Source organism: Equus caballus, chromosome X (genome assembly GCF_041296265.1).
Source record: "Equus caballus isolate H_3958 breed thoroughbred chromosome X, TB-T2T, whole genome shotgun sequence".
Taxonomy (NCBI): Eukaryota; Metazoa; Chordata; class Mammalia; order Perissodactyla; family Equidae; genus Equus; species Equus caballus.
This window is the reverse complement of record NC_091715.1, coordinates 67,163,052-67,182,310: the sequence shown is the minus strand read 5'-3', so window position 1 is coordinate 67,182,310 and position 19,259 is coordinate 67,163,052. Positions and strand designations below refer to the sequence as shown.

The 19,259-nt window shown below is 36.4% G+C and overlaps 1 protein-coding gene across 3 annotated transcripts in view; it reads left to right on the top strand.

The window, feature by feature from the left end:
- Positions 1-19,259, top strand: part of TEX11 (testis expressed 11) — a 363,973-nt gene that overhangs the window by 272,681 nt on the left and 72,033 nt on the right. For all 3 annotated transcript variants that reach the window (XR_002805590.2, XM_023634526.2, XM_023634525.2), the window contains exons 17-20: positions 5,301-5,403; positions 9,233-9,357; positions 14,703-14,788; positions 17,446-17,502. Coding sequence is in view for 2 of the 3 variants with exons in the window: in XM_023634526.2 (XP_023490294.2) it covers positions 5,301-5,403; positions 9,233-9,357; positions 14,703-14,788; positions 17,446-17,502 (371 nt within the window). In the remaining variant the exon portion in view is untranslated. The remainder of the gene's footprint in view (positions 1-5,300; positions 5,404-9,232; positions 9,358-14,702; positions 14,789-17,445; positions 17,503-19,259) is intronic.

The window sequence follows — 19,259 nt, the reverse complement described above, 5'->3', positions numbered from 1 at the left end:
GAGTGGTGCTGGGTCTGTGCCCAGGATCTGAACCTGCGAACCCCAGGCCACCAAAGTGGAGCTCATGACTTAACCACTATGCCACTGGGCTGGCCCCTGTGTTTCATTGTTTTTGATGCTATTATAAATGGGATTTTTTTTATTTCTCTCTGATATTTCGTTGTTAGTGTATGAAAACACAACTGATTTTTGTATGTTGATTTTGTATCCTGCAACTTTACTAAATTTGTTTATTTGTTCTAACGGTTTTCTTGGTAGGGTCTTTAGGATTTTCTATGTATGAGATCATGCCATCTGCAAACAGAGACAATTTTACTTCTTCCTTTCCTATTTGGATGCCTTTTATTTCTTTTTCTTTTCTAATTGCTATGGGTAAGACTTCCAATACTATGTTAAATGAAAGTGGTGAGACTGAGCACCCTTGTCTTGTCCCTGATCTTAGAGGAATAGCTTTCGGTATTTCACCATTGACTATGAGGTTAGCTGTGGGCTTGTCATATGCCTTTATTATGTTGAAGTATGGTCCTTCTAGACCCAGTTTTTGAGAGCTTTCATCAGGAAAGGATGTTGAATTTTGTCAACTGCTTTCTCTGCATCTATTGAGAGAATCATATGATTTTTCATTCTATTATTTTTGTTCTATTAAAGTGATGTATCACATTTATTGATTCATCTTTGCATCCCAGGGATAAATCTCACTTGATCATGGTTTATAATCCTTTTAATGTGCTATTGGATTTGATTTGTTAGTATTTTATTGAGAATTTTTGCATCTAATTCATCAGCGATATTGGCTTGTAGCTTTTTTTCTTGTAGTATCCTTATCTGGCTTTGGTCTCACAGTAATGCTGGCCTCACAAAATGAGTTTGAGAGTGTTCCCTCCAATTTTGTGTAGAGTTTGACAAGGATTGGTATTAATTCTTCTTTAAATGTTTGGTATAATTCACCACTAGAACCATCTGGTCCTGGGCTTTTCTGTGTTGGGAGGTTTTTGATTACTGATTTAATATCCTTACTAATTATTGGTCTATTCACATTTTCTGTTTCTTCATGATTCAGTCTTGGTAAGTTGTATATTTCTAGGAATTTATCCATTTCTTCTAGGTTATCCAATTTGTTGGCATATAATTGTTCTTAGTAGTCTCTTATGATCCTATGTATTTCTGTGGTATCAGTTGTAATGTCTCCTCTTTTATTTCTGATTTTATTTATTTGAATCTTCGCTCTTTTCTTAGTCTAGCTAAAGGTTTGTCAATTTTGTTAATCTTTTCAAAAAACTAACTCAGTTTAATTGTTTTTTTCTAGTCTCTGTTTCATTTATTTATGCTCTAATCTTTATTATTTTCCTCCTTCTGCTAAATTTGCGTGGTTTTTTCCTTCTTTCTTTTAATTCCTTGAGCTGTAAAGTTAGGTTGTTTATTTGAGATCTTTGTTTTTCTTAATGTAGGCATTAATCGCTATAAACTAGTTCCTTCTTAGACCTATTTTTGCTGCATCCCATTAATTTTGGTATGTTGTATTTTCATTTTCTTTTGTCTCAAAATACTTTCTGATTTCCCTTTTGATTTCTTCTTTTACCCATTGGTTGTTCAGGAGTGTGTTGTTTAATTTTCATGCATTTGTGAATTTTTTATTTTTCCTCCTGTTTTTTATTTCTAGTTTCATACCATTGTGATTGGAAAAGATACTTGATATAATTTCAGTCTTCTTAAATTTGTTAAGGCTTGCTTTCTGGCCCAACGTATGATCTGGAGAATGTTCCACGTGTACTTGAGAGGAACATCTATTCTGGTGCTGTTGGATGAAATGTTCTGTATGTGTCTGTTAGGTCCATTTGGTCTACAGTGTTATTCAGGTCCACTATTTCTTTATTATTTTATTTATTTATTTATTATTCAAATTATTTTCTGTCTGGACGGTCTATGCATTATTGAAAGTGGAGTGTTGAAGTCCCCTACTGTTATGTATTGCCATCAATTACTCCCTTCGGTTCAGTTAATATTTGCTTTAAATGTTTAGATGCTTGAATGTTGAGTGCATATGTATTTACAATTGTTATATCTTCTTGATGAATTGATCCCTTTATCACTATATAGTGACCTTCTTTGTCTCTTGTGATTGATTTTGATGAAAGTCTATTTTATCTGATGTAAGTATAGTCATTCCTACTCTCTTAGTTACCATTTACATGGAATATCTTTTCCTATCCCTTCACCTTCAGCCTATGTGTGCTCTTAAGCTAAAATGAGTCTCTTGTAGGTAGCATATTGTTGGATCTTGTTTTGGGTTTTTTTTTAAATCCATTCAGCCTCTCTATGTCTTTGATGGGAGAATTTAGTCCATTTACATTTAAAGTAATATTGATAAATAAGGACTTACTGTTCCTTTTTTTTCCTGAGGAAGATTAGCTCTGTGCTAACATCTGTTGCCAATCTTCCTCTTTTTATGCTTGAGGAAGATCAGCCTTGAGCTAACACCTGTGCCAGTCTTCCTCCACTTTATATGTGGGTCACTACCACAGCATGGCTGATGAGTGGGGTAGGTCTGTGCCTGGGACCCAAACCCATGAACCCAGGCTGCCAAAGCAGAGCATACCGAACTCAACCACTATGCCGCGAGGCTGGCCCCTACTATTCCCATTTTTTAAGTTGTTTTCTGTGTTTTTAGTTCCTTTCTTCTTCTCTAGCTGTCTTCCTTTCTGATTTATTTTTTGTAGTGGTATGCCTTAATTCCTTTCTCTTTATTTTTTATGTATGTATTAAAAGATATTTTCTTTGTAGTTACCATGTGTCTTACATAAAACATCTTTCAGATATAAAAGTCTATTTTAAGCTAACAACTTATGTTCAATCACACAGAAAAACTCTAAACTTTTATTTCTCCTCTGCCCACATTTTATGCTATTGATTTCACACTTCTTTTATATTGGACATCTGTTAACAAATTATCGTAGCCATAGTTATTTTCAATATTATTGTTTTTTAACTTTTATAGTAGAGATAAAAGTGATTTACACACCACCATTACAGTATTAGAGTAGTCTGAATTTGACTATATTTTTACCACCTATTGAAGGACATCTTAGTTGCTTCCAAGTTTTCAGGATTATAAATAAAACTTTTATAACCATTGATGTGCAGGTTTTTGTGTGGACATTAGCTTTCAGTTCATTAGGGTAAATACCAGGGAGTTCAACTGCTGGATCATACAGCAAGAATATTCTTAGTTTTGTGAGAAACTGCTAAACTGTCTTCCAAAATGGCTCTACTATTTTTCATTCTTACCAGCAGTGAATGAGAATTCCTGTTGCTGCATATCCTCACCAGGTTTAGGTGTTATCAGTGTTTTAGATTTTAGCCCTTCTAATATGTGTGTAATGGTATCTCGTTGCTGTTTTAATTTGCATTTCCTTGATGAAATACAATGTTTAGCATCTTTTTATATGTTCATTTGCCATCTGTATGTCTTCTTTGGTGAGGTGTCTGTTTACATCTTTTGCCCATTGTATATTGGGGTTACTTGTTTTCTTATTGTTCAGTTTTAAGAATTGTTGATATAGTTTGGATACCAATCCTTTATCTGATATGTGTTTTGCAAACATTTTCTCCCACAGCGTGGTTTGCCTTTTCATTCTCTTAACAGTGTCTTTCACAGAGCAATTTTTCTCTAATGGATTGTGCTTTTGGTATTGTGTTTAAAAAGTCATCACCAAACTGAAGGTCATTTAGATTTTCTCCCATGTTACCTTCTAAGAGTTCTATAATTTGGGGTTTTGCATTTAGGTTTTTGATCCATTTTGAGTTAATTTTTGTGAAAGGTTTAAGGTCTGTGTCCAGATTCATTTTTTTGCATGTGGATGTCCAGTTGTTTCAGCACCATTTGTTGAAAAAACTGTCCTCATTCTTTTTCTTTTACTTTCTAGTTACCCCCTTCTGCTAGTGTGGAAATCATTTACTGTTTCTAGTCTTTTAGCAGTTGTCCTAAAAAGAATAGAATTCTTACTTAACTGTCCTCCATGTTTATAATCTCCCTGTGCTGCAGTTTGGCTAATTTATTCTGTTTTATCTTTCAGTTCACTAATTTTTTCTTCACCTATTTCAGTCTGCTATTACACCTATCCATTATGTTTCCATTTGCGTTTTTGTATTTTTCATTTCAAGTAGTTCTTTTTTTTCAAATCAGCAAGGTCACATAATATGGTTTCTGTTTCCTACAAACTTCTGTGATATTCAAAGTGTTTAACAACTTATATGGCATGGGCAATAATCAATCAGAATGGATACCAGCTGCAAACAACACCTGTAACTGTATCAGTATGTACTATTGAATAGCAACCTACTTATGTATATTTTTGAACATATCTTTTATTTCTTTAAACTTTGAAAACATAGGTGTTTTATAGATAGCTTTCGAAAATTCTGATATCTGCATCTTGAGAATCTGTTTCTGCTATCTGTTTTTTCTACTGATTCTCACTTATGGTGCCTTGTTTCCCAGTGTGCTTGATTTTTTTATGTTTACTACTCATGATTCTTGAAAAATTATTTATGGAAATATTTTGAAGCCTAAGATGAAGGTACCTTCCCCCAGAGAGGATTTTCATTTGCTTCTTCAGATGTTTGGAGTCAATGTAAACTAAATTCATAGCTTGGAACCTTTAGGCTTTCCCATATAATGTAATTTGGGGCTGTAAATACATAGGAATCTATTTGTGTTACAGCTCAGGGATTGGTTCTCCCCACCCCATTTTTCTGCACTCTTCTCAGAACCAAGGTAACTTTCTTTGCAGTCCCCTGGCAATATGGATAGGAATGCTGCTGATTTGCCCTTAGCCTAAGAGTTTGATCTCTTGGGCCTTGAAGTCTGTTTCCCTGACCCAGTGAAGTCTATTAAAACTAAAGTTAACATTTGCCTGGATTTACAAATGCCCACCAGAAAAAAATTGTCTTTAATTCTCTGCTTACTTCTTTGGGACCTCACTTTTTCTTAGATTTTGCTTGGTAATTGCTTTACTATCTTGTCAATTGCTTTTGAAATTTAAAATAACGTTATCCAACTTTTTGTTTGTTTTCAGTAGGAGGGTTGAGCTGGCGTATATAATGCACCCTATTTTCAGAAGCAGAACTCGTTGTTTTGTTAGCATTTTAAGAGAACAGTCCTTTAAAGATTTTTCTTAGATTCGTGTCTTTTCATTATGAGTATCCTTCAGCCGTTGTGACTATGTTAATAATATTAGTAAAATATGATAAAGTCTTCCTTATAGCTTTTATAAAAGAGAACCAATATTTCTTTTTTTCAGGCTAAAGTGGCAGTGGCAGAAGCTGAACAACGTGATCCTACAAATATTTTCACTCAATTTTATGTATTCAAGATTGCAGTCTTAGAGGGCAACTCTGATAGAGGTATAAATGTTATTTATGAGTTGTATTTGGCTGTTAACACAAAGAATAAATAATCCTCTTTGACCATAATAGAAAAAACATTGTTTTTAAAATAATGGAGTTGAATATATATTTTAGCTTTCCTATGTAAAGATGATGCCACCATGCAAAAAGAAGCTATGGAAGGTTACATAGAATAAAAGAACTAGGGCTAGGGGCTGGCCCCGTGGCCGAGTGGTTAAGTTCGTGCGCTCCGCTGCAGGCGTCCCAGTGTTTCGTTGGTTCGAATCCTGGGCGCGGACATGGCACTGCTCATCAAACCACGCTGAGGCAGCGTCCCACATGCCACAACTAGAAGAACCCACAATGAGAAATACACAACTATGTACTGGGGGGCTTTGGGGAGAAAAAGGAAAAAAATAAAATCTTTAAAAAAAAAAAAAGAACTAGGGCTACCTATAGAAGGAGTAAGAACTAGGCAGATGTGGGACAAGAACTGGGGGGAAAGTCTTGGCACTGTATGCTTTTTTGTACTTTTTGTCATTTGAACCAACCTATTCAAAAATTAAGTTTAAAAAGCTGTGGGGGAAGGGGAAGATTATGCTGCAAACCCATATCAGTTAAGAATTGTCTTTAGAGAATGGAAGTCTCCAGGGTATCTTTTGACTGTCTTCGCTTATTTGGAAGGTGATTGGTGAGAGATTTGGCCTTAAAATGGAGTTTCTGTCCACAAAGTTAACAGTGTTGGAATCTTATATGAACTTCATCCCATTCGTGCTGTGACCTTCCCATTAACTTAAGCATGGTTTCCTAGCTGGTATGTCTGCATCAACATGTATCTTGACTTAGTTACAGATATGCCTATGCTGTGATATTCCTGTTCAGCCCTCAGGGTAGCTGGGCAAATCCTGGAGCAGTTTGAGCTCCAGACTGGTTGCCCTTTATGAAAGGCACAAGTTGAGAAATTCAGAAGCTTGAATTAATGAATCCAAACAGAATTTATGCTAATCCAATTAAACAACTCTTTTTGGTGTTCTGAGCATCTAATTTCCCATGTGTGAGGGAGGGACATCCCCCTACACCAACAAGCAAGTCAACTCAATTCTGACACTGTCTACCCAGAGATACTATATACCCAGAGACAAGGTATGTGGGAAGGGGCACAGAGCTTCCATGTCCTTTCCAGGCACACCACTCTCCCTGCATCTCCACATGTTCACCGACCTGGAAGCTCTCTGAACCCTGTTCTTTTGGGTTTATATGGAGGCTTCATGACATAGGCATGATTGATTAAATCATTGGCCACTGGCAATTGATTCGACCTCTGTGCCCTCCCCCATCCCCAGAGGTTGAGGGGTGGGACTGAAAGTTCCAATCCTCTAATCATATGGTTGACTCCATTGGCAACCAGTCCTCATCCTGAGGTGGGTTCCAAAATTCACCTCATTAACATAACAAAAGACACCTTAATGGCTCTTTGCATTTAGGAAATTCCAAGGGTTTTAGGAGCTCTGTGCCAGAAACAGGAACAAAGACCAAATATATATTTCTTATTAAAAAATCACAATATCACAGGTATTTATGAATACCTACTGTGTGCAGTGGACTCTGTTATTCACTCTATAAGAAGAAAGATGATTTATTCTGCATTGAAAAAGAAATGTTCCAGGATAGTAAAGTATACCTGTATATTAATTAAGGAGTAGCAAATTGGAGTCAGCTGTTTATCAAGGTTAATATTGCTGTCATGTCCATCATCAATGTTTTCATTAGAGACTTCTGGACATTTGTTTTACTTAATATATTATATTGAAGGATAAAAGAACTTTAAACATTTTGCCAGCAAAAATGGCAAAAAAATAGATTTCCTATTAAATCTTTTCTTTTAACGTTATGTTAAAATAAAGTTATTTTACTTTTTAAACATAGCATCAGCTCAATCATTTTATTTCTTCCTCCATTATCTGTGACCATTTTTTTTTTTTTTGAGGAAGATTAGCCCTGAGCTAACATCTGCTGCCAATCCTCTTTACTGAGGAAGACTGGCCCTGAGCTCACATCCGTGCCCATCTTCCTCTACTTTATATGTGGGACGCCTACCACAGCATGGTGTGCCAAGCGGTGCCATGTCTGCACCCGTGATCCGAACTGGTGAACCCCAGGCCACCAAGAAGTGGAACATGTGCACTTAACTGCTGCACCACCAGGCAGGCCCCTGTCTGTTTCATCTAAGTTGTTGAAATTATTGGGCTAATGTCATTCATTATATCCCCCATTTTATCCTTTTAAGATCTGTAAAATCTATAGTAATGTCACCTTTCTCACTATTGATATTTGTAATTTATGTCTTCTCTCATTTTCTCCTTGTCAGAGTGGCTAGAGGTTGATCAATTTTATTGATCTCAAAGAACCAGTTTTTGGTTTCATTAATTTTTCTCTATTGTTTTTTCTGTTTTCTATTTCATTTATTTATGTTCTGATCTTTATGATGTCCATTCTTCTGCTTACTTTGAGTTTCATTTGGTCTTTTTTTCCAGTTTCCAGAGGTGAAAGCTGAGGTCATTAATTTGAGATGTTTATCCTGGTCTAATATAAAGTTAATGCTATAAATTAACCTTCTAAGTATTGCTCTAGTGACAAGCCACAAATTTTGATATGTTGTGTTTTCATTTTAATTCAGTTCAAAATGCTTTCCAATATGACTTTAGATTCCTTTTTAAACCCATGGATTATTTAGAAGTGTGTTCCTTATTTTTCAAATATTTGCAGGTTTTCAGAGAACTTTCTTTTTTTTAAAGATTTTGTTTTTCTTCCTTTTTCTCCCCAAAGCCCCCTGGTACATAGTTGTATATTCTTCGTTGTGGGTCCTTCCAGTTGTGGCATGTGGGACACCGCCTCAGCGTGGTTTGATGAGCAGGGCCATGTCTGCGCCCAGGATTCGAACCAACAAAACACTGGGCTGCCTGCAGCGGAGCATGCAAACTTAACCACTCGGCCACGGGGCCAGCCCCTCTTTTATTAATTTTTAATTTGATTCAAGTGTCATCAAAGATCATAACTTTGTATGATTTGAATCCTTTTTAAATATGTTGAGACTTGTTATATGGCCCAGAATATTGTCTTTCTTGGTAAGTGTTCCCTGTCACTTGAGAAGAATGGATATTTTGCTGGTGTTGGGTCCAGTGTTCTATAAACGTCAGTCAGGTCAAGTTGATTAATAGTGTTAAGTGTACTATATCCTTGCTGATTTTCTGTGTACTTGTTCTATCAATTATTAAGAGAGGATATTGAAATCTTTGACTATAATTGTGGATTTTTTCATTTCTCCTGCAGTTCTATCAGTTTTTGCTTCTTGTATTTTGAAATTTTGTTATGGGGGTATACACATTTAGGATTGTTCTTCAGATAAATTTAACTTATCATAGTCTACCGTTAAGACATAATAGAATGTAATACCACCATTCATTTTTTTCCTTCATCCTGTATTCAATTTTATGGACGTACCAAAATGTATGTAGCCCATCTACTATTGAAGGAATTTAGGTTGGTTCCATATTTTACTCTTAGAAAAATTGCTGGATGAACATATTTGTATGTTTTTGATCACTTTTGCAAATATATTCATAGGATAAATTCACAGAGGTGAATTGCTTAGTTGGGCATTTCTCTGACATTCAAGTCCTCCTTGACATTTTAGCAACTTAGATGACTTTATGAAAATTAACTAATATTTTAAAGATATTAGTGCTCTTAAAATGAGTTCCAAAGTCATTGTAGAATAATTAACCATAGATAGCAATTATCTTTGATAAGAGTATCTCATTTTTTGAATTGTTTCCTTGTTTTTCAGCTTTGCAGGCAATTACTTCTTTAGAGAATTTATTAACTGCTGAAGAGCCAGAAGAAAATAACCTACTTACAGATAGAGGTTCAACTGTCATGCTCCTCAGTTTAGCTGCCCAGTTTGCTCTAGAGGTAATTCTTATGTATTCATCTACAGAGATTTTTACCTCTTTTCCATTTTGAGAGACAATTAATAGAATTATCATCAGTTAGGCACAGGAGAGACCTTCCTTTGCTCTCTGTTTTGCCTCATATTTTCATACCAAGCTCGGTTGCAGAATTGCTTTCTTTCTCTTCATTTCTTTATAATGTAAAGTAAATGAAATAAAATAAGATAACAGATTTGTGCTTAGAACTACAGAAAAAAATAAGCACAGCAAAACATTAATTTTTAAAAGACACTCTGGCTTTAAGATGCTATGCCATGCAAACAAATAGTTATTTGGAAACTTGATCTCATCGATTTGAAAAAAACAGTTTAAATCTCTGTGGATCTTTTTAGTTTGTAACCACAAAACAACTTTAGTTTAGAAGTAATAAATACTTGCACTCCTGTTTTTTGCTTGCAAAATTCTAGTTGTAATAATATATAAGATTAGGAAAAGCACTGTAGCAACTGTGGAGCTCTTGGACTGGATGATAGCCTGGGTTTGAGTACTGGCTCTGCCACTTAAGTGCTTAACTTCTTTGAATCTTAATTTCATCATTTTAAAAATAAAGATAAAACCTACCTCCAGGATTGCTGTGAAAATTAACTGAGGAGATGGCTGAAAATGTGATTTGTAATCTATGAAGCTTGATCCATAAGTATAGTGTTTCTGTTCTTATTAACGTATATACAATCTGGTCACTGCTATCTCTCTACTTTATCTCATATTACTCCCCATACCATCATCCTAGTAGTATAAACCACTATTACATTAGGCAGAAGATCTAGAATGGTGGAGACATAAGCTCTCCATCACTCCAACAAAGCACAGTGTCTCTCAAACAGGCTGCCAATCACATTCGCTTTTCCATGTCTTGTTTATACTATCCCACCCTTTAAAAAAATCTTAGCTTATTTAAATGCTACCATTTTGAAAGCCCAGCCTAAGATTTCTCTCCACTGTAGAGCCTTCCCAAATAAATTCTAGTCCTCAATGCTCTCTTCTTACTCTGAATTTCAGTAATTTTTAACATGTATGCTAGTTATTTGGTCTTTATAAATCTATACTGCCTTGTATTGCTAATGCATGGCTTGCCTGTTCAAATTGACTTGTGAGATTCTTGAGGACCATATTTTTAGCACCTACCCTAATATCTCAAAGTAGTTGCTAAATACAGTTTGAATGATATGTATTTTGATGTAAATGAGTAGGGTAGTAGAACTGCAGGAGACAGAAAAATATTTGGCAGATGCAGATACAAGATGTGTTTGTAGAAGATGGTGAGGAGGAGGAAATGAGAGAAATTTGGTAGTGGGGAACTCAAAGGCAGGTATCTTTTTAAAGGAAAGTGTATAAATTTACATTCGATATGGAATGCAGAAGAAAGCCAGTGGAAGAGTTATGGAACTGTATTTCTGAAAAGGAAAATAGTTTTAATAGAGGAGAAAGAATCAGAAAATAAAAAACTTAAAGTAGTTTGAATTAGAAGTTGGAAGGAAGGATGGATAAGCCAAACCCAGGAAATTGAATATATACCTCCAAAAGAACAAGTGTAGAATCGAGTTTTCACTCACTACAATTGCTTTACAAAAGGCATTTCAAGTTCTAGTGAGAATATCACTCATTCAGCAAATATTGATTGAGCACCTACTATGCGCCAGGCACTGTTCTAGGCTCTTGGGATAAATAAGTAAACCAAACAGTGATATGCGTTCTTGGAGCTTACATTCAAGCAGGAGAGAAGATGATAAATGATATGGATAATAAATAAGCAAATCGTATACAGTCTTGCACCACATAACAACATTTTGGTAAACGATGGACAACATATATGACAGTGGTCCCATAAGATTAGTACCATATAGCCTAGATGTGGAATAGGCTGTGCTATCTAGGTTTGTGTAAGCACAGTGATGTTTGCCCATGACAAAATCACCTAGTGACGCATTTCTCAGAATGTATCCACGTCATTCTGACATGTGACTGTAATATGTTAGATGTTGATAGGTGATATTGAAAATAATAGAGCAAGATGAAAAGGATCATGAGTGAGAGTGGGCTGGGATTGGTGTGAGTTACTATTTTAAACAGGGTGATGAGGATAGGTCTCATTGAGAAGATGCCATTTGTGCAAAGACTTGAAATTGGTGAGGGAGTTAGCCCTGTAGACATATAGCGGGGGAGTGAAGAGGAAGAGTATTCCAGGCAGAGGTAACAGCCAGTACAAAGACCATAAGGTAGGTACTAGGAAGAGCAAGGAAGCCAATATGGCTAGAGTAGAGTGAATGAAGTGTGGGATTAGTGAGAGATGAAGTCAGAGAGGTAATGGAGAGTCTGGATTATGTGATCCTTATAGACCAGTGAAAGGACTTTGACTTTGACTCTGAATGAAATGGGGACATGATTTGACTTTCGTTTTAACAGAAATACTCTGGCTGGTGTATTGAGAAGAGACCATAAGAGAGCCAAGCTTGAAGCAAGGAGATCTGTTAGGAAGGTTTTGCAGTAATCTAGGGAAAAGATGACGGTGACTCAGATAAGGGAGATGACAATGGAGGTAAATGATAAATGGTTGGATTTTAGGTTTATTTGAATGTAAAGCCAACAGGATTTGCCGATAGATTAGATGAAAGGTATAAGAGAAAGAGATTGGGTCATTAAGTGGAGTTGCCATCAACTGACCTAGGAAAGGCTGCAAATAGAGCAGATTTGGGGAGAAAAGCATGAGTTCAGTTTTGGACATGATGCATTTGAGGTTTCTATTAAACCACCCAAATAGAGGTCTGAGTAGTCTGTTGGATATATGACTCTAGATTTTGGGAAAGAGATCTGGGTTGGAGAGAAAAATTTAATAAGAGACATTAATATATAGATGGTATATACAGCTACGAGACTGGATACGATCACCATGGGGTGAATATATATGGAGTAGAGAAGAGGACCAGAAACTGAGCATGGAGCCCTTGAACATTAATGGTTTAGGGAAAAGAGGAGGAACTAGCAAAGGAGAATAAAAGGGAGCAACCAGTGAGGTAGGAGAAAACAAGGATAATGTGGTGTCTGGAAGCCAAATGTGTTTCAAGGAGGAAACAGTGATCAACTATATTGAATGTTGCTGATCTGTCAAATACAATGAGGACTGAGAAATGACCATTGGAATTTACAATATGGAGGTCATTGGTGAGCTTGACAGTAACAGTTTTAGTAGAGTGGTAGGGCAAAAGCGTGATTGGAGTAGGCTCAAGAGAGAATTGAAGGAAAGGAATTGGATACCGTGAGTATAGACAAGTCTTTAGAGCAGTTTGCTACAAAGGGAAGAAAATAAATTGGGTAGTAATTGGTGAGAGAAATAGGATCAAGAGGTTGGTTGGTTGGTTTGTTTGAGATGGGAATGAATGAGAATGTTTAATATGCTGATGGGAATGACCCAGTAAGAAAACAAAAAGTTGACAATGTGAGAAAGAAAAAGGAGAATTGTTAGAACAATGTCCTTAAACAGGCAAGAGGTGATGGACACAAGTGTATAGGTTCAGGGATTGACTTTAGGAAGGAACATGGATAGTTCATCTATGGTAGCAGTTGAAAAGGCAGAGTATGTGGTGTGGTTCCTGGTGCGTGAGTAGATGTGGTAGTGGGAATCTATGGAAGTTCTCTTCCTGACTGCTTCAGTTTTCTCAGTGAAGTAGGAAACAAGGTCATCACCTTAGAGTGAAAATGGGAGAGGAGTTGTTGGGGGATGGGAAGAGAGGATAAGGTGTAAACTAATTATCCAGAGATGCAAGAAAGTGAATGACAAGGATAGTGTAGTATGCTGGCCCTGTAGTATTAAGGCCCATTTGATGAAGTTTTAAAATAAAGCAAATAGTTTTATGGGTTTTTATTCAGCCTCTTTCAGCTGCATGATGCAGGTGCAAAAGTCAGTAGAAAGTTGGATTTAACTAGGCTTGTGGTTTTGCCAGATAAATACAATGAAGCAAAAGAGGGGCAGGAAAGTCAGGAAGCAAAGAGTATTTATACTTAGTAATCCCCATGGAATTTAAACTGGGTATGGAGGAGGACATGAAGAGGATGAAGGAGAGTGAAAAATTAGTAGCATCAATGGATTGGAGGTCTTAGTGCAGTTAAAGGATTGCTGGAGTACTAGAGGGAGTGAGTTAGAAAGGTAAGAGATGGTGGTCAGAAAGTAGAAGACATAAAACAGTAGGGTGCAGGACTAGGGTGAGGGAGTAAGTTACCTAAGGAAGCACTCACTCTCAGGGTCATGCAAGTGTAAGGTTGGTCCCTGCATGACCCTTAGAGTATCTCCTTAAAATTTACACCCTAGGAGCCTCACTTGCATCAGCTAGCTCACCCTAGTCCCAGCCCTGAGGGAGAATATGGAAGAGTTGTAATCATTAGTAGTGCCAGGGTCCGGTGAATGACTGTGCTAGTGAATAGCTAAGGTAATTGGCAGAGTGAAATTCAAGGAAATAGGAGACTAGGAGAGTAGGAGGATCATCTATGTATATAATGAAAATGCCAAAAGTTAGTACAGGAGTAGTTTCTGGAGAAAATAACTGAGCAGTAGATAAGTCATCAAGAAATGGCTTGAGAGCTGGTAGATCACTGCAACAATGAGGGATAGTGGGTGATATAGTCTGATGACAGAAATTCACAGCTGGGGGTTTTAAGGAAGGCTAATCTTAAAACAGCAATAAAGAGCAGAAACTATGCCTACTGCTTCTTCAGCTGTAGAGGTAGAAGGGAGATAAGAGAAAAACAGCCACCACTTGAGAGGGCTTCATTGGAAGCAGTATCCTTGGCGAAACCTAGGTTTCCATTAGAGAAAGAATGTGGAGGGAACTTTCAGAGAAGAGGTTACTCGCAGAGGAGATTTTACTGATAATGGACTGAATTTCAGAAAGCATAGTGGAAGGGTTGGAGGAGTTGGAGAGAAATGGGAAAAGAGAACAAAAGAATGGATTTACAGAGCCTTATGGGGATTAGGGTGCTGGAAATAAGAGTGACCTGAGAGTCTGGGGATCTTTTGGTTACTGCTAATAAACAGCAATAGAGAGCACAATAAGATTAGTCCTAGTGGATTCATAGCAGTGTTGGCCCGGCTATGAGTGTTTGTGGATCGGAAGGAGTGGGTTTCTGGGGCCAATATGAACTTGTTCTGTTTTTGTCAACGAGTTGTATCTTCATTCTACCATCTTGCAGTAGCCCTTTTGAAAATACAAAATGAACAAATTCAGATTTCTTTCTTCTCCTTAATGGACAGGAATATAGATGACACTTTGTATCACTTTGAGATGTAATTTAACATATTATATTTGTTCTTTTTAGCATGGACAACAAATTGTGGCGGGAAAAGCTTTGGAATATTTAGCTCAATATTCAGAAGACCCACAACAAGTTCTTACAGCTTTAAAGTAAGTAATCCACACCCTGTGGATGTGAAAGGATTTCCTCTGTTCGTCTTACTCTTGGTCTATAAGCTTTGCTGAAATAGTACTGATAAGATCGGTCTGAGTCAATGCCTACTATACCAACTGTTTTTTTCCACCAGCTTTATTGAGATATAATTGACAAATAACATTGTGTAAGTTTAAGGTGTACAACCTGATGATTGATGATTTGATACATGTATATATTGCAAAATGGTTAGCACAATAAGGTTAGTTAACATATCCATCACCTCACAAAATTACAAGTTTTTTTGTGTGTGGTGAGAGCTTTTAGGATTTGCTCTCTTAGCAACTTTTAAGTACATAATACAGTGTTGTTAACTATAGTTACCATGCTGTACGTTAGATCCCCAGAACCTATTCATCTTATAACTGGAAGTTTCTACCCTTTGACCAGCATCTCCCCATTTCTTCCACTCTTGGCCCCTGACAACCAACATTCTACTCTGTTTCTATGCATTTGACTTTTTTTCAAGATTCCATATTTAAGCGAGATAATGCAGATTTGTCTTTCTCTGACTTATTTCACTTAGTACAATGCTCTCAAGGTCCACCCATGTTGGTGCAAAAGGTGCGATTTCCTTTTTTTATATGGTTGAATAATATTCCAGCGTGTGTGTGTGTGTGCGTGTGTGTGTGTGTGTACATACCACATTTTTTTATCCACTCACATATCGATAGACACTTAGGTTGTTTCCATGTCTTAGCTATTGTAAATAATGCTGCAATGAATATGGGGGTTCAGATATCTCTTTGAGATAGTGATTTCCTTTCTTTTGGATATATACCCAGAAGTGAGAGTTCTGGGTCATATGATAGTTCTATTTTTAATTTTTGAGAAACCTCCTTATCTTTTTCCATAGTGGCTACACCAATATACATTCCCACAAACAGTACACAGGGGATCCCTTTTCTCCACATCCTTGCCAACACTTACCTCTTGTTTTTTTGATAATTGCCATTCTACCAGGTGGAAATGATATCTCATTGTGGTTTTGATTTGCAATTCCCTGATGCTTAGTGATGATGAGCATCTTTTCATGTACTTGTTGACCATTTGTATGTCTTCTTTGGAAAAATGTCTATTCAAGTTCTCTGTCCATTTTTTAATCAGATTATTTGGTCATTTGCTGTTGAGTTCCTTATATATTTTGGATATTAGCCCCTTATCAGATATATGGTTTGTAAATATTTTCTCCCATTGTATAGGTTGCATTTTCATTTTGTTGATAGTTTCCTTTGCTGTGCAGAAGCTTTTTAGTTTGATGTGGTCCCACTTGTTTATTTTTCCTTTTGTTGTTTGTGATTTGGGTGTCATGTCCAAAAAAATCATTGTCAAGGAGATTTCCCCTGTGTTTTCTTCTAGGAGTTTTATGGTTTCAGGTCTTACATTTAACTCTTTAATCCATTTCAAGTTAATTTTTATGAGTAGTATAAGATAGGGGTCCAATTTCATCCTTTTGTATGTCAATACCCAGTTTTCCCAGCGCCATTTATTGAAAAGACTATCTTTCCCCCATTGAATATACTTGGTTCCCCTGTCAAGTATTAGTTGGCCATATATACATGGGTTTATTTCTGGGGTCTCTATTCCATTCCTTTGGTCTATGTGACCATTTTTATGCCAATACCATGCTTTTTTGATTACTGTAGCTTTGTAGTATAGTTCGAAATCACAAATGTGATGTCTACAGCTTTGTTTTTCTTTCTCTAGATTGCTTTGGCTATCGGGGTTTTTTGTGGTTCCATATGAATTTTAGGATTTTCTTTCTATTTGTGTGAAAAAAATGCCATTGGAAATTTGATAGGGATGCTTAAAGTAAAAAAAGATCATTTGAACCTGATCTTCACCCTTCTCTTTTTTTATGAAGAAAAATGGTTTATCAAAAGGGAACTTTTATATACAATAGTGTGGCAGAGGAGTGTGAGGTTAGGATATGATAGCTCCTAATGATGTGACTGAGAATATGCCAGTGGGAAAAATTGGAAACCAGAGGGTTCTATAGTGGTTCCCCTGTTGATCAACTACACTTGAGGCCACACTTCAAAGGGAAATAGAGTCACAGAAATAAAAGTATCAGAAGGAGTCTTGAGACACTTGCATGCCTTCAGTCAGATAGATAGCTAAAATCATTCAGGATAGATGGTATTTTTAAAGATTTTTAGGGTTTTACACTTTACAAACTACCTTATTTTGTCAGTTTGTCATTATACTGCCAGATCCCTTCAAAAAATCGTCATCCTAGTTTATATGGAGCCCAAAAGGCAGTTCCAGGTTCCTTTACAGAAAGAAAAATATAAAGACTTGTACATCATACCTGATGTTATAGCAGGTGATTTGGGGCGATGATATAAACTGTGTAACTATTTAAGAATTTGTCATAAGCAACACTTTTGTTTTAAAATTATTTTATTAAATTACACTTCCAAAATTACAAAATTGGGATGTTTTCATTGCAATCATTAAAACAATACAAAGATCTTTAAATAAAATAAAATTTCCTCCTTACTCTCTCTTTTCACACTTCTGACTCCTGAGGTAATCAAGGTTAATAACTTGGTATAAATTCTTTCACATGTTTTTTCCTAAGCATCACTTTTTATATTACTTTATCATGCAGGTGTTTGTTTCGTCTTGTTCTTCCAAAAGTTTCTCAAATGCCAGAATCTGAAAACAAGTAAGTTATTTCAACAGAAATGATGTATAACCATTAGAAAAATTATAGTTAATTTCGATATAAACCTGATATTGAGTGATGTATAGTATAATGGATAAGATCAATATAAGCTCTGGGGCCAGTCTTCCTGGGTTCATATCCTGGCTCTGCCACTTATTAGATGTGGAACCTGGGCTTCTGTTTCCCCATCTGTAAAAAGAGAATGATAGTAGTACCTACATTATGGGGTTGCTGTGATGATCCCATGAGTAAATATGTGTAAAACACTTAGAAGAAGAGTGCCAGGCCCTTACTAGGCCCTCAATCATGTTAGCTATGATTTCATTGTGATATTGCATCTGTTTCCCTCTTTCTTAACAGGAGACTTAAATATAGACATATCTCTTACTTTCCCACAGAAACATATAACCTGGTTGGCTTGTTGATTCTGATTCTTCATCAGCTTAGCTGGGAGTATTCAAATATCTTTCTGTTTGCGTTTTCTATGGCATAAGATATCAAGAACTTAACAATCATGGAAGAATTGGGTCACCAATTTTTCATTCACAAAATTCACTACCTTTTAATGATTTGAAAGAAAACTCCATTCAAGGTCTTGATTAGGGATAACTTTCAGAGAAATATCACCCATCTCTACATTCTCTACTTGGACAAAAGCCCTGTAATAGTGTCTCTCTACTTTACTTTTGCTTTATGTATTTGTACCTGGAGACAATATATTTTTTCAGCTAATTTATTTGGGAAGTAACTGTGATGGAGATAATATTGGATTGATGACATAACTTTTTTTCATAGTGCAAATTATACCCAAGCATATATGATAATTTTTGCCTCTTCTTTACAGGCTGTAAGAATCCACTAGAAGAGAACTCAAACAAACAAAAGATATTGAGACAATTTGAAATTTTGAATAATGACCAAATATTTGATGATATTAAGAAATTATTAATTTTTAAGCCTATAATGGTAATGTGGTTGTTTTAAAAAAAGAATCCTTGGGCCGTCCCCATGGCTGAGTGGTTAAGTTCGTGCACTGTGCTTCGGCCGCCCAGGGTTTCGCCAGTTCGGATCCTGGGCGCAGACATGGCACCGCTCATCAGGCCATGCTGAGGCAGCATCCCACATGCCACAGCTAGAAGGACCCACAACTAAAATATGCAACTATGTACTGGGGGGATTTGGGGAGAAAAAAAGCAGGAAAAAAACAGCTTAAAAATTTTTTTTAAATTAAAAAAAGAATCCTTATGTCTTAGAGACACATTCTAAAATATTTATGGATGAAATGATATGATGTCTGGAATTTACTTCAAAATAATATGGGAGGGGAAGGAGTGGGTGGAGGTATCATTAAAATAAGATCGATGATGAGTTAATAATTACTGAAGCTGGGTGATGGGTTCATAGGGATTCATTCATCTGTTAACATATAAACATCTTTGGAGTTTTCCACAATAAAAAATTTAAAAATAAAAAAGGAAACTCAGAGGGGCCAGCCCGATGGTGTAGTGGTTAAGTTCGCACACTCTGCTTCGGTGGCCCTGGGTTCACAGGTTCAGATCCTGGGTGCAGACCTAGCACCACTGGTCAAACCATGCTGTGTGGCATCCCACATTAAAATAGGGGAAGATTGGCACAGATTTTAGCTCAGGGCCAATCTTCCTCACAAAAAAAAAAGGAAACTCAGATATTAAACCTTGATAGTTACTATATTGTAAGAGCTCCTTGAGGGCCAGGACTGTTTGTGTTTATCTTTGTAT